The 15856-nt window shown below is 32.8% G+C and overlaps 1 protein-coding gene across 2 annotated transcripts in view; it reads left to right on the top strand.

The window, feature by feature from the left end:
* The window catches only part of LOC149085615 (protein lev-9-like), a 45981-nt gene that overhangs the window by 26363 nt on the left and 3762 nt on the right, over positions 1-15856 (top strand). For both annotated transcript variants that reach the window (XM_089233757.1, XM_089233758.1), the window contains 5 exons: positions 682-855; positions 3772-3945; positions 6017-6187; positions 11164-11268; positions 14634-14804. In XM_089233757.1, coding sequence (XP_089089883.1) covers positions 682-855; positions 3772-3945; positions 6017-6187; positions 11164-11268; positions 14634-14804 — 795 coding nt within the window. The remainder of the gene's footprint in view (positions 1-681; positions 856-3771; positions 3946-6016; positions 6188-11163; positions 11269-14633; positions 14805-15856) is intronic.

Raw genomic sequence — 15856 nt, 5'->3', positions numbered from 1 at the left:
TTTTAAGAATTCATATACCCAAGATTATCAATCACTGATAGCATCCACGGAAGGAAACACTTATACTGTATGAACAGTATGTAGATGTGATATTTTTATTCTGCATGGAAAGACTGACATGAAATTATGTTCTTCTCAGGGGCAATGCAGAACCTGCCTTGGGGGGGGGGGAGGAAGAATAACTTTTTCTTAATTTATTAAAAAAAATTTTTTTTCTAATTTTTTTTTATGAACTTTTTTTTTGATCGAGTCTATGAGTGTCGGGGGGGGGAGGTACCCCCCTCAGGAAAATCGCAATCTCCGGATTTCTGGATTTCAAAAGTTGGCACGTCTGCAACTACAGTATAAGGACTGAGGGAGCAAGCATATGAGAAATTAGATTTTATTGTTTTTTTTCAAAAATTAATTTGTTTATGTAAGATGCAATAACATGAATATTTACTTCATTTAAAATATTTTTGTAATTGGAAGTATATGTCTGTGATCAATGGTTGAGAAGAAAATTGACTGGGATAAGTATTTTTTTGACACACTTTATGATATGATATACAGTGATTAATTTTTAAATTTTAGGTGTATTAATTTCAAAAAGAAAGTTATCATGGACTAATTTCATGTATTTTTCCTGAAAATTCATTTCATACTTTTTGAATATCAATTTTTTTGTTTGTTTTATTGCAGCTCGAAGTTGTGGATACCCAGGAGATATTGAAAATTCACATCGCACTGGGGATTCCTTTACTTTCCCAAATAAAGTGACTTACAACTGTGATGAAGGCTACTTGATGAAAGGATTGCCAACAGTATTTTGTACAGCATCTGGTGCCTGGCAACCAAAATTACCCTCATGTGATGGTAGGTTTAAAATTTTACATGTGGGGGGAAAAAATTGAATACATCCAGTTTTTCTTCAGTAAAAAATTTGGTTTGCAATAAGTTTTTATTATAAATTTGGAAGAGTATACACACGTCGAAAGTAACTTTGAAGGCAAAAAGTGTACCACTGAACAAAAGCATAAGTTATGATCATTAAAGAAATAAAAATTATAAGAATGTAGAAACAAACAAGTTGACCTTTGCATTCCCAAGATAAAAAAATTACATATATTCTGGAGATAAGGGTCATCTTGACCCCACTCAATTTCAATCATTTTTAGGATAAAAAAACGAATACTAATAAAATTGAATGCTGGTTAGTATAATCCACATTCATTATAAACATAATGAAACCTGCATGAAAAGGGAACGTCAAAAAACTGAAGTAATATTCCATTTTAGGAAGGTGCATCTCAATATACTATTCATCGATGGAACTATCTTTTTATTCTGTTCAAGACCAGTTTCCATCTCATACAGTGTCCATCTTAGGCAGGTTTCACTGTATATCAAAAGTAATTTCATTTCATGAATATTTATGGCTAATTAAAACTACCCCCAATTAAGCTGCTGCTGGTATAGCTTTTTAAGTTAATTTTTTGCTCTTGTGGCTAATTCAAAGCCGCATGCTATACAATAATTTTTTGTCTACTATTCTAACCTTGAGCGATTATAATGAGTTTTTGCCGACATTTTTACTGCAGGATAATGTTTAATTGTGTTTGAAAATTTTGAATGTTATTATTAATCACATATAGAGATGTTTTCTCCATTACTTTCAATATGCTTAATTAAGAAGCTATTTTGCAAAAACTGTGGTATAAAAACTAATTACAATACAAAATGTATTTAATGAAGCACAATTAATGCGAGTTGGTGATGATTAATGGTATATAAAATGAATTTCACCTAATCTGACAAATGAAAGGGTGTGATAGACAATATGATCCTTCTAGCTACAATTGGTGAAATTTACCAAAAACTTGTTCATTTTACCAGCATTCATAAGAGCCTACAATAAACCATATTGGTGTTCTAGTTTAGGAGAAATTTAGCCTTTCATTTTGCAATACATCACTGAAATCGGGTGTTTGCAAAATTTGCAGTTACAGATTTTGAACTTCCACAATCTCTCAGCGCTTGTTGCTTATCATCAAATCCAGATATCTTGATAGAAATGGTGGCACCTTATAGGATTTTTTCTCTTGCCAAATATGTACTTATTGTGCATGTAGGTCTTTCAGAAACTTCACAAATTTTGGTTTTTCAGGTTTGACACATTTCTCTTCTGTCCATTTTAATTTAGAAACGGTTGGAGACAGGGAAAAGTTGCTATGGTATTTTACTTTCCACATGGGTTTGTCTAACACCCCTTTTCGTTTGGCAGATTAGATGAAATTCACCTTGTACATACCTGATTATTTTTCATAAAATTTTAAATGCAAAAAAAAATTTTCCTTCAACAAAATCTTTTTTTTTTAATTTGGCCCCCCACATTGGGAATGTGAGTGTTAAATTAATAATGACCAATCTTTTGATTTTTGCCAGTTGCAAATCAAAAGGTATATGGGAATGTGTTATATTGAAAAGTCAACTGGGTTTGACTTTTTTTTGTCTGTTGACTTTTGACAACAATTACAAAATGGCTGGGTCTGTCAATGTTAAAATAAGAGACTTTTCATCCTTTAAGCAGCATTGACAAGATATCTTGCCTCCTTAAAATTAGCCTCTTTTTTAAGCATTCACAAGCCCAGATATTTTGTAAAGTTGATTTCTCAAAGGAACGCTTATCCCTAAACTGCTTAGTTTGCATCTGCTGAAAATCAGAAGAAAGCCTACTTCATTATGAAAGATTTATGAATTTTGAATGGGGTTTTTAGTGATTTCTGCTGTGCGCTTAAAGGGTTAAGGAGACGATATGTCTAGTCAATGTCATTGGGAGTGTTATTCTAGTCAATGTCATAGGGAGTGTTATATAGCACTTGTTCTGACTTATGCACAAGGGATGGTCAGATAGGTTCACATATTAACAAAGCTTACATTGATAAGAGTGGGGGAGAGAGCATCTTGTGATTAGTAGGAATGAGTTACCAAGATAGTAATTTGCCACTTTTTGCAGATTTAACCCCTTAATGCTCAAAGACTGTCCAGACGGGGAGTATGGGTATGTTTTGGAGGCTTTTTCATGAACAGCGGGAAAGAAATGAAGGCTTTTGACAGAGGTGGGAATTGGAAATACCGATCTAAGTCCCAGAGGAGGGTGAGGAGTGAAAAAATGAAAAAAATTGTCAAAACCTGAACTATTCTACTTTGACAAGAAATATCTGAGCATTTTAAAGAATTAAAGCAAAAGAAAAAAGCGGAAGGGTGATATTTCATTTTTAAAAAATTTTCTTACATGGTTGCTGGTACTTTTTTGAAATATTATTTTCAGTTTTGTCATTTTATTTTTTAATTTTTAAAAAGAACATTTCAACAACAAATATATATAGAAGAGTTGATCAAATTTTTTCAAGAATATTAAGAAGACACCAATGAATAAGGCAAATACATGAAAATAAAAAGTTCTAATGCATTTCAACACCAATGGGTGGGAAACTCGAAATCAACCCAAGTGGGAAACTCGGTCAGCGTGACTAGTGGTTAAATTTTCCTCTGAAGACGGCACCCATTGGTGTTGAAATGCATTAGGACTTTATTTTCATGTATTTGCCTTATTCGTTGGTGTCTTCTTAATAAACAAATATATATACATTTTTTCAAATCAAATCCAAAAACTTTTTCAATGGTATATGACAATAAGATATGAAACAAGTTCAATTTTCAACATTTTTTATTCTTTTGAATTATTTTGGCATACAATTGTTGACATGTCTTTTTCTTTAATTTTTCTAGTGGTTAATTGTCCAATTTTATCAGATCCTGAAAACGGAAAAGTTATTTCGTATCATAGAAATTATAAAGCAGTTGCAACATACGAGTGTAATAGGCATTATCATTTGAAGGGTAGTGGGCAACGTATCTGTCAAGGAGATGCAACATGGGATGGAGACATACCAGCATGTATTGGTATAATTTTTAGATCTTTTAGGTTACTTTTTATTATATTCATTTGTGAGTTTTATTGAAGTTGCGGAAAAATATTTAAAATATTTTTTACTTATATTTCAATGTCAAACCTTGATTTAATGATCTGGAAGAAGTCAACAATTTTATTCGTTAATAAAGGAAATAGTTAAAGTGTAGTCGAATTAATCAGGAGCATAAACACACTCAAAACAAATTTTAAAAGCTATAAAGCTATTTACTTTGGGGGTTGCTGTTATAATTTATTTCTGACAACAATTAAAAAAAAACAACAACATAAACTTGAAAATAAAGTCAGGATGCATGAAAAGATTGTGTTTTAAAAGTTAGTTTGATACATCCAAAATTTTCATCAAATTCTGTCGAAAATGTCTTTTTTTTCCCCCGATAATCAAAAAAGGTTTTCTCTTCAGATGATCCGCCATTCTTTACTTGTCAAGACACTATATAACTTGAAATAACTTTATTTTTTACTGAAATCTTAATAAGCGAACAGCACACTGTTTTATGGTATTGGTGTTGTACCGATTGCTGAACCTTCCCACATATATTCTGAATGGCTTTATTGTCTCATTTACTCAAAGCAACAGATTCCTGTTCTTTTTTGTTTTGTCTCTAAAGAGGGGCTGAAGGTCCATTCCTGGAAAGTCAAATCTTTCGATTGTGGTTTTGAGTGATGAGAAAAAAAAATTGGAGAGTTCGAAAAATATTTATTATATCCAGGTTCTTTATTCGTTAAATAGGGGTCTGACCTCTATTTTTGCCAGAATTTCAGAAAACATTTCTTAAATCAAGGAATTTGTTGAATCAGAGTTCATTAAATCAGGGTCTGACTGTATAATCTTTTCAGACTCAAACGCAAGGGTAATTTTTTCTCACTGTAGATTTTTTTTTAGCTCAGAGTTCAGCCTTGATTTCAATGATACCTAATAACACACACACACACACGTAATCCTTGACGTCAGAGCAGCACTCCCTCAGGTTAAAAAAAGAGCAATTTAAATCTAGAAGAAACAACCCATATGTTTTTGCGTACAAAGTCTGAAAGGGTTGTGGTCAAATATTACAGCATATGGGCAAAAAATCATTTGAGTGCTAGCTTTGTAGCATGCAACAAGGAATTAGGCGAAATATGGATATTTTTCTTTGTGAGCTTGATCACAATACAGCAGAGGCAACCAGAAACAACAGAATACCTGTGGAGATGATATTATAAATTAATAAACTATTTGGTGAGGGTTCCAAAAATTTTGATCTATAGTATGATTCTTGAAGTTGAATCATTGAAGTGAGCTGTTTTCTTGAAGTGTTGTTGACCAAGCTGTCTTCTTGAAGTGAAACCATTACTGCAAAGAATTTCTGTAGCCAGATTGATGCCATGCTTCATAAAAACTTCTTAGTTTATCAACCTACCTTGGTCATTAGAAATAGACTTTTATTTTTTCATTAAACAAAACCCATGCATGTGAAGAGTAACAGTCCAAAGAATGCACAGCTTGCACCATGAGGCTCTTTCTTTCCAGGCCTCTCACTAACTATTTATTACTTTTTTAAGCATTTAAACCATTCTTTGAGAGTGCATAGCTTCAATTATGGAACAGTCCTCAAAAGTACCTCTAGAGTTTTTTTTGTTCAAAATGCTAGACTTCCGTGAAACTTGTGAATTCTTGCATTTTTATCTTCATGGGGGGAAGATGTATTGCATCTAATGATGCCTATTATGATTAAAGAGTCACACTTTCCTCATGCTACTGTTGTTTGAAGTTTCACTATTGAATCTCATATTTAACAACTTAGTATATCAGTGATTAGTATATCAGTGATGTGAATAAAAGTGAGAAATTTATATCATTTTGATTGGCTCCTAAGTAATGCTGCTGGTGCCAAATATTTGTTTGTGATTTTTTTAAGCTTTATTATATTCCTGTTTTTACGTTATCTAACTTTCAACCATGATTATTATTGAGGAAGACTTATTCAGACGTTTTTTTCACTTACATTGCTTGATGGTATTGCATAATTATTAACCCATTTGAAATTCTTGATTTTACAGAGATAACATGCCATAATCCTGGTCCTCTTAAAAATGGACGGATTATGCCAAATAAGGCTATTTACAAAGCTGGAGATATTGCAGTGTTTACTTGTAATAATGAAAAGAAAACCAAAGCTTCAAAGTGTTTAGAAGATGGAACATGGAAACTGTCATTACCTGTCTGCGAAGGTATATACATCTACAAGGTGCTCCAGAGGTCTAGACCTTTGTTTTGAAAAAAAAATTAAAATAAAAAAGCTATTTAAGATAGAAACATGGCTTAAAGCATTTGAAAGAGGAGGTTTCAGAGTATTTTTACTTTCATTCTTATTTCCATTCTATGCAACATCCATGTTGCAAATGACATGGCAAGAAATGCTATAGGCTTTACATCCTCTTTGTCACTAATACACATGTAGAAATTTTGTTGTAAGTAAAAACACAACTTTGAAACCTCTTTCAAATGCTTTAAGCATTGTCTACATCTCTTTAATATATTTTTTTAAGAACGTCTAGACTTCTAGACCACCCTGCATTTCCTTTTAGTTTACGATTTACTACCTCCAGGGGTAAGTTATTCCATTTATTGACAACCCTATTAGCGAAAAATTCTCTGCGACACCATAACCTCGCATTTTCCCTTACCAATCGATACAAGGGGGACACCAGTATCGATTGGTAAGGGACAATGCGAGGTTATGGTATCGCAGGGAATTTTTCTCTAATAGGGTTGTCAATAAATGGAATAGCTTACCCCCGAAGGTAGTAAATTGTAACACAATTGACACATTTAAAAAGAAATACGATAAACATGTTGGGGTAAATTGAGAAGCTATCCATACTTAGAATAAGACAATCATAATATTCTTTATGGGCATTGTATAATATTTTATGTGTATATATTGTTTATAATTTTTGATTGTGTTTGTAATTGGGTTGCTGTGTTTTTGAAATATATGACATCCATATTTGTTATGGGCATCTTTCTCAGCCACCTCGTTGGGCATTTTGTTTGTTGTGGCGTTGTATTTGTATGTATATATACCTGTATGCCAGAGGTAACAGCGCTATGTCCATTTACATTAATATTGAGATAATGTGCTATTAATTTGCAGTAATTTCATTACACTGCACATTGGTATGAGACACTAAGTCCTATTTCAATAAATAATAGAGATATTCATTTTATAAATCAAGCAAGCTTCATAGAGAGACACACGAAAAAATGTTTTTATACAGCTCGTCTGGGAAAAATTCCCCCTTTTGTGACATGGTGCCCTATACCTCTGGCATATAGATATATGTGTATATATTTATTTATATACTTAGTTTGGTTGTTTTTCATTGTAATACTGCTGATGCAATTTGTGTTACAATAGTTTATTGTAAGTTAAGCTGCTTGAAAATGAAACAGTTAAATTGAAGTAAGTCAAAATCTTACTTTTGTGGATATATTGACTCCTTGAGTATAAGAAACAAATTATTTTGGTCTCTCATCAGATTTTCTTAGTCGTGATATTTTCTAGAGCTATAGCAGACCTCAAAAAGTATAAAACTAAAATACGCTCTTTTGCAAAAAAAAAGAAAAACGAAGCACCCCTAAAAAATATGATTATCTTGAAATTTCACTTGAAAATTCCTTTATTACAAGTATGCAAATGGTTAAATTTTCAGGGCCAATGAATGTTAACTTTGGTCATAGCTGGTGATTCTACTGCAAAACTGGCATTGCATAAAACAGGTAACAATCATGGATGGTTTATCTTTTCCTCATTGTCAGCATTGCAGTTCCCTGGAGACAACAGATATTGGCGTTACGTGGCTGTCAAAGACCTTATAGCCAATTGGATGACTTTGAACATGGTCGCATAGTCAGGATGCATGAAGCTGGCTGGTTACACCAAGCAATAGGCCACCACCTGCACTATAAGGACACAGCTGTGCAAAGGTGCTGCAAGGAACTCATTTGAGGAATGAAGGCTCTGGAATGCCAAGGTGCATGAATGTGACGCAAGATTGGATGATTGTGCAACAGGTCCCAATTTTCCCAATGACATAATTTTCTGCTATCCAATGTACTACAGTGTATTCCGTACCACCCGTGGTACCTTCCACCATCTCACGGCGCTCGACTGAACGGGGTTATGCTCCCAGCTGCCTTTAAGACATCTGCCTTTAACCCCACAACATCGGCAGATTTGTCTAGAGTGGTGTCATTGCCTATCATCATGGCTGCCAGCATACTGACATCACATAGTGTTTAGCAATGAATCCTGTTTCAATCTTGGAGCAGATGACCATCGTGTGTGGAGGGGCTTTGGCCAACAGTCTCAATCAGCCTTTGTTTTACAGAGGCATACAGCCATTATCCCTGGTGTGATGGTGCTATCTCTTATGACAGCAGGCTGCCTCTAGTCCTCCTGTGTACAACTTTAAGAGTATAACAATATGTTGATGACTTCTTGCAGCCGGCCACGTTACCCTTCATGGCATGTCATCCTGGGACAATTTTCCAACAACATAATGCCAGGCCAAATACGGTTTACTTATCTCTGGACTGTCTCCATAAGGTCACAAGACTTTTTGTCAATCAAACATGTATGGGACATGGTAGACTGCTGTATTTGAGCACCTAAAAATGTTCAAATCTGGAGCAACAATTGATGAATGCCTGGCAGAATGTATCTCAAGATGAGATTAGGAAGCTTTATCACTCCTTACATTAACGTATACAAGCATGCATCACCACCAGGGAGGGTTTCACCAATTACTGATTTGAACATTCAATGTGCAATTTTTTTGCACTCAATGTGCACATGATTTTCGCTTATAACACGCCGAGCTTTAACCAATTTTTACGAAATTTACGGAAAACATGACACTATACATGAGACATACCATACAGAAATTTAAAACGTGACAAATCATTTTTCAATGAGTTATGAGTATTTTTATTAAATAATTATAAATTGTGCATGTGAAAGAAATTTTTATTTTATTTTTCGCAATTTGATTGTCAGATATATATTGCAGTTTATGTGAGAATTCCAGTAGAATATCATGAAAATTCAGAAAAATATATGTGATATTGCAAGCTGTAATTTTTAAACTAGCTGAAAGTAATTGAATAATAAGGAATTTTCCATAATTGGTATACGATTATTTGCTGTTATTTCATTTCTGACTTCAGTTTGTTTACTTTGATATCATACACACGTGTTATGCTAAAACAATTCTCTTACATAGCATATCAGATACGCATCTTCACTCATTCGTATAAGGCTGTGGGCTTATCCTCGAAATAATCAAGTAGCAGAAAATAATAGTGTATCAATTTGTGGAAAATCCCTTATTATTCAGTTGCTTTCAGCAAATTTTGAAATTATAGCTCACAATATCGCATATATCTTTCTAAATTTTCATGATATTCAGCTGGAATTTTCACAAGTTCTACTATATATCTCACAATCAAATTATGCAAATTTCAATTTGTATTTCTTGCACATGCAGAATTAATAATTATTTATTAAAAATACTCTTAACTTATTGAATAATGATTTGTCACATTTTAAGTTCCTGTACAGTATGTCTAATGTTTAGCATGATGTTTTCTGTGAATTTCGTAAAAATTGGTTGAAAACTCAGCAAGTTATAAGCAAATATGTGATTAAAATCAGAATTTTTATAGAAAACATTTATATTTTTGTGAATATACATGGTGTTCTCACAAAAATGCACAAAAGTATTGCACAAAGTTAGTACAATATTTTCTGAAGTTGCAAGTCATTTTTGATACAGGGTTGATCAAAAACATTTTTTTTCTTATTTAGTTTTCCACTGGTCCCCTAAATGTACCAAATTTTTTCAATTTCACTTGAAAATGGTGAGTATCAATGTAAGATATATATGACCGAAATTTAAGAACGATTCAACCAGTATTTTTCTAGAAATTCGCGAAAATGCCTAAATTCCAAAAGGACACAGACTTTTGGAAACATAGTGTATATCTTTAAGTTACTGCTATTAAACCATAAATGCACCTCGTCCGTATTCCTCTGTGGAACTTCTAACGAATTGGTACATGTTGGAATGTGTGTGTATGTGTTGTGAACCTGACGTGAAGTTTGTTTCTGTGTAATGCTTGTTATGTGTAGTGTTGAAATCTGCCACCAATTTTTCTCACTATGACTGAATAATTTTATCGTTTTAGTCCTGTTGCTCTCTGTGGCAAGACTTTTTAACAGGAGAGACCGGCTCGCATTCGCACTGTTAAGTTAGGAACCACAGAAAACCAACTTCAGCTGACCGCCACTGTTGCGACGATGGGGTTCCAACCTGGATCCTTGTGATGCGAGTCCTCTACTATGACCACCACAGCGGCTATCTTTAAGTTACTGTAGTCTCAATTTCTACCTTTCCATTGTCCTAAACAAGGTTCATAGATAAAAGTTTGGGTATGTACAGTAATGAACATTTGTGCATGCAGAATATTACATTTGGGGTAAGCAATAATGGACAGAACATTTCAGAGATTACAGCCTTGTTCCAGACTATGCTACAAAGTTAGGCTGGAAGAGATCTCGGCAGTGTAGGATAAGCCTGGTTGCAGTGTTCTGGCATACATTCATTCAGAGATTAAAGCCTGTGTGACTAGCCAGATTTCTTATATAAAATTTTTGTAAATGCTATTATTTTTCAATATGTTAGTAGTGGTTATATAGTGTTTGTCAAACTTTTGCCATTTGTGGCTCCCTTGCCATGAAAACGCTCTCAGTGGCTTCTCAAATTTAATGAAAACAAACAAAACTTCCAGAAATAAACCACTTCAAAGCACTGAACAGGCATACATCAGTGTTGCCAGATCGCCATGACATTCCTGACTAAGATTGATGACACCCTTAGAAGCAGTGATGCACACTTTGAGGATCACTGTGTAAGACAGTGATACTGAAAAAGAGTTGCTAATGATAGTTTTCCCCATAGCTTTTAAGAGCTTTGTGAATATTATAAACAATTTATTATGTCTGGTGGAGATCATTTTGAAATTAAAAAAAAACTTCACCAAACCTTTTTGATGTGCCATATTATGTCTATGCTTATAATATCTTGTGTTAATTTTAAACTTATTCTTTTATACTTTCTTTGAAATGATTTTCATATTTCAGGTGACCCTACTGCTGTTGTGAATACAGAATCTGAAGTAGATGTAACAAGAACTCATTTGTTTACACTCACAACTCCAACTGTAGGAACAACATTTCCAATGAATGGTAATATTTTAATTTATCAATATATATGTTCAGTGATATCCTAGCTAATGGATATAGTTAATGTCGGAATCACGCTTGTTAACCAAAATGTGATTTCCCATAGGTATCTGTGAAAAATTGTTGTATCCGTTCTAGGTACTGTCCAAAATTTGATTCGTTTTATAAAACACAAGTAGCACTATGAAAAATATAAAATTGACCAAAGGTTGGAATGAACAGCTTCACAATTAGATAAAAGAGAATTTAAGGGACGATGAAATACTGCAGTTCTTTTTGATTCACACTATGTACACAATCCTATTGGGGTCATAGGTGTCCGTATATGATGTGGTCAGCACATTTCTCTGTATCATACATGCAGATGGAAAAGATAAAATGCTAGAATTACCAGTTGATACCAAGTCTTAAGGTATGAAACGAGAATAATGAGAGTCTAGGTTCTTTTTAAATACATTTTTCTCATACCTTAATCTTTCATTTTACATGAAATGGCTTGAAAAACCTTCTGAAAGGGAAATAAAGATACATATATCTGAAAAGTGATTCAAAGCAGACATAGTTTAATCAAGCTCAAGTGACAGTAATTCTGATGATTGGTATGAACATTTAGTTCACAACACAGTTATGTTAGTGTGTGCTTCCATATAAACTGAAACGTTTGTTAGCGAGTCTGAAAAATGGTAGAAAAATCTTGCCAAAAGATTTTTAAGCTGAGGTATCACTGTACCCAGTTAGGATACTATTTTATATACTATGTTTATTGTTTAATTCAAAAATTTCTGATTCAATTCACAAAAAATGTTATACAATGTCATTTCAAATTTTAACAAGCTGTGCACCAAAGAATTTTTTAACCCTTACGATGGCGAGTTCTTTAAATTTTCTCAAAATGATAACCCCTCAAGCCCATATACTGTCGAGAGTTTTCTTCTGATAACGTTTTCCGTTACCTCCACCTTGTCAATCGACTGCCAGTGGGTGGAATTAGCTTTTGCTCAAATTCTGATAACAGGAGAGGAGAGAGACAATGTTTTTCTTTTCTCTTCAAGGTAATATAGTATTATTGTATACAGCATAAATCGGAAAACTTTATTTTTTTCCTCTTCCTTGTTTTTCATTGTTACTGTTGTTTTTTGTTTTTTTTGGGGGAGAAGCATTTATCCGCTTGTAATTGGAAAAAAATTCTTGAAAATGGGTGGCAATTTCTAGAAGGCTTAATGATTTCTAATGTGGAAGTTATATCAGGAAAATTTTTTAAAAACCGCTCAAAGTGTTTAAAGATGTCTTGCAATAATCTCTGACACAAAATGAACAATTCAGTGACTTCAAGAAAAATCGTTTTAATATCTTACATTGCATAGTTAATATATACAGGGTGTAAAAAATTGGAGGGATATTAGCATTCATCAAGACAGGGTGTAAAAAATTGGAGGGGTTGATAGCACCCATCAAGAAGAGAACAATTTTCTAGAACACAAATTTCTACAGCAGAACAGAAATGACATCAAAAAGTGAGGACATATGCTTGTTGGACATGTTTTTAAGTTTCGCTTTTCTGAGTGGAGTGCGACTGTAGGCAAGGTTGGGTTTTTGATGTCAAAAACAGTTGAAAACCATCAAAAACCTAAATAAATGCTTTTGGATAATGTTTTGAACAGAATAAGTGCATAATGAAGACTTACCTTTTTGCATATTACAATGTTTCATTTTTAAACACTAATTTATTACAATAATTAAAATAAAATACCAATGAATTTTTTGACGCGCAGATTCTAGAACAAATAACACTTAATTTCATGGTTCATTTTATCTAAACTATTAATTATCTTTGTTCAATTTACTTAATCAAATATAGCTGTTTATTCAAAATATGTGTGATAAGTGATCAGAGTTAAGTTTTTGACCTCAGAAACACAGTATTGAAACAGTGAAAAACTTATTGTCAATGTTGTCAAATAGTTTTTTTTTTAACTGATAGATATATTAAATAAAAAAACACTTTCAGGTAGATTAAAGTGTATTATATTTTGAATTATAATTACTGTGTATAAAATATGTATTTCAATATTTAAAATTTTCTGATCATCCCAAAATTTTATTCCATATTAAAAGTTTTTGCGCAGCATCTGTCAATACACTAATTAAATTAATTTATTCTCACCTAAAAATTTCTTAGCTTAGGTTGTATAATGTATAAATTCAGAGTTTTAAAAAGTATTTTCAATCAAAGCAAGACCTGGCAGGACTAGATATACCCAAAGTATTGTTTTGCACATTTAAATACATCTTCAATTGGAAAAACATTGCATTATATAAATGCCATTAAATATACCATATCATAGTCAAACTTAGTTATTCTTACTTTTGCACTAAGAATAAGTTACAGGAGTTTCTTAAGCACCATATACAAGCCAGCACTGTAAATAAAAGACATATTAGTCCTACAATTTAGTATTTTGATTGCTAGATATATTTTATTGTTATGCACAATAAGGATATTATTTTAAGTATCAGTGATTATCTAGATAATTTAGTAATAACAGAAATCACCATTACATGTATGACATTTTTAAACACCTTTTTGTTATGAAAAGAGTACATCATGTGATTTATATCAATACACGTGTAAGCAGTTGAAGAAATTTTAGAAGGTCAAGAATCATCTGGAATTGAAGAATATCAAATAGTTCCATAGTTTTTCCTTCAGCTTTTATGCTATGCTCTATTCAAATTGTATATTTTGTGAGAAGAAAAACATTTCGCAAAATAATTCTGTATAAAATTATTTTACAATCATATTAAGTATATTTATTCTTTGTATAACATAAGTCATTTTAAACATCACATGCAATTAACGTGTGTATTTCCAATGGGAATTTTTGTATTTAAAAGCAATATTTGAGGTTTTTGATGTGACAGTTTAATCATCAAAAACTGCCATGCATCAAAACTTGCCAACCCTGACTGTAGGTTACATTATAAATATTGTTTGTCTTGATGGGTAATATCACCACCCTCCAAATTTTTCCTAAACAGTTTGTTAACACCCTGTATATAATGTCCTATATAAGGGATATAAGCCTGTTACCTTGTAAAATTGTTATTGTCTGCCCAGGAAGAATAACTTGAGAATTGTGGTTGTTGAAGCAGTATCGTAGGTGCCAGAACCTAGGGGCTGAGGTCATCTGAGCCCCCTCCCCAATAATTTCTGTAAATCAATGTCGCCTTCTATCTCCTGTGTACATGCTTGAGTCCTGTATATATGGGGATGACCAGCAGCTTCCCCCCCCCAATGTTTTCTTTATGTCGACACCTCTGAGCAATATATTTTATTTTTCATGAATTGAATCTATATAATCTGGTAGGAAGCTCCTGTGATGATCCCGGGGAAATTCGGAATGGAAAAAAAGTTATAACTGGATTCTCTGCAGGCAACAATGTTACATATAGTTGTGAGGATGGCTATGAAATAAGAGGCCAAAAATACTTGATATGCTTACCTACGGGGAAATGGAATGTCGAGAAACTTCCAATATGTAAGTAATTCATTATGACTTCTTTAAAATTCATTTTTTTATTTTTGGATTTCAATTCACTATAATTTTTGATAGTAGCTTTCAATAGCAACTTTAATTTTGGGAATAGAAAATAACTGCATGGATACCAATTGCTAGGTGTTGAGTACTTGTATCTGACGAAGAAAGCATAGGCATTTCAGAATGCTCAAATAAAAGATTGCAGTAATAGTTAACACCCCCTCCCACAGGAAAAAGTTCATTGTGAATAATTCCTTTGCTTCCAAGAAAACACACTTACATTGCCTTCTTTTTTGATATTTGAAGGAAATTTTTATTTATTATTATTTTTTTTTGGTGTTGACTTTAGTTCAGCATCCTGGCATTTATTTGTAGGATCACAACATAAATGTCATATTTTATTTTCTGCTTCAATCAAATTCAAGAATTTTTTTACACAATTTTAAAAATGTCCTTTTGCATATTTTGAACATATAGATTCATCTTCACACAAAAAATGTAAAAAAAATATTTGGAAGTGTTTTCTCCTTCTAGTCTTCATTTAAAATTTGACACATTTTTTTCTGTGTTAATTCTGCATTTGTCATCGACCTCACAGTGAAGCGATGATTTTCTATCCTTTCTTGGACTTCTACTTCATTGATACAAGCAGTACAGGATCCATCTTCTATCACATTTGAACACAACTTCTGAATCATACATACCTCTTAACAGTTTAGTCAACCTAAAAGTTCTGAGTGTTTATATAAGTTCTTGAGAAAAAAAAATAGAGAAATTTGACTTCATCTCTGTTCTTTGAAGTATCCTTTCTTTTCCTCCACAGCCTTAAGTTATTTTTGAATACTTTTAATTGCATACTTGTGGAATTCAGCTGGTATGCAAAAAAAAGAAACAACAAAAAGCACCATATACATTTTGTATATACTGGCTTTTGATCGTACTGGCACATATTTCAACAAATGGTTTTGAAGAAAGCAAAACAAATGAAAGTGAGGTAGTGGAATATGATTAGCATTTAGGAGGTGGGAAAAATATCCTAATCTATTTCATAG

The sequence above is a fragment of the Pholcus phalangioides genome, unplaced genomic scaffold (genome assembly GCF_987345545.1).
Source record: "Pholcus phalangioides strain wild (caught in Gottingen) unplaced genomic scaffold, Ppha-v1.0 ptg000007l_1, whole genome shotgun sequence".
In the NCBI taxonomy this organism is placed as follows: domain Eukaryota; kingdom Metazoa; phylum Arthropoda; class Arachnida; order Araneae; family Pholcidae; genus Pholcus; species Pholcus phalangioides.
Note: the sequence above shows the minus strand (reverse complement) of the source record. Positions and strands in the feature narration are given on the sequence as shown.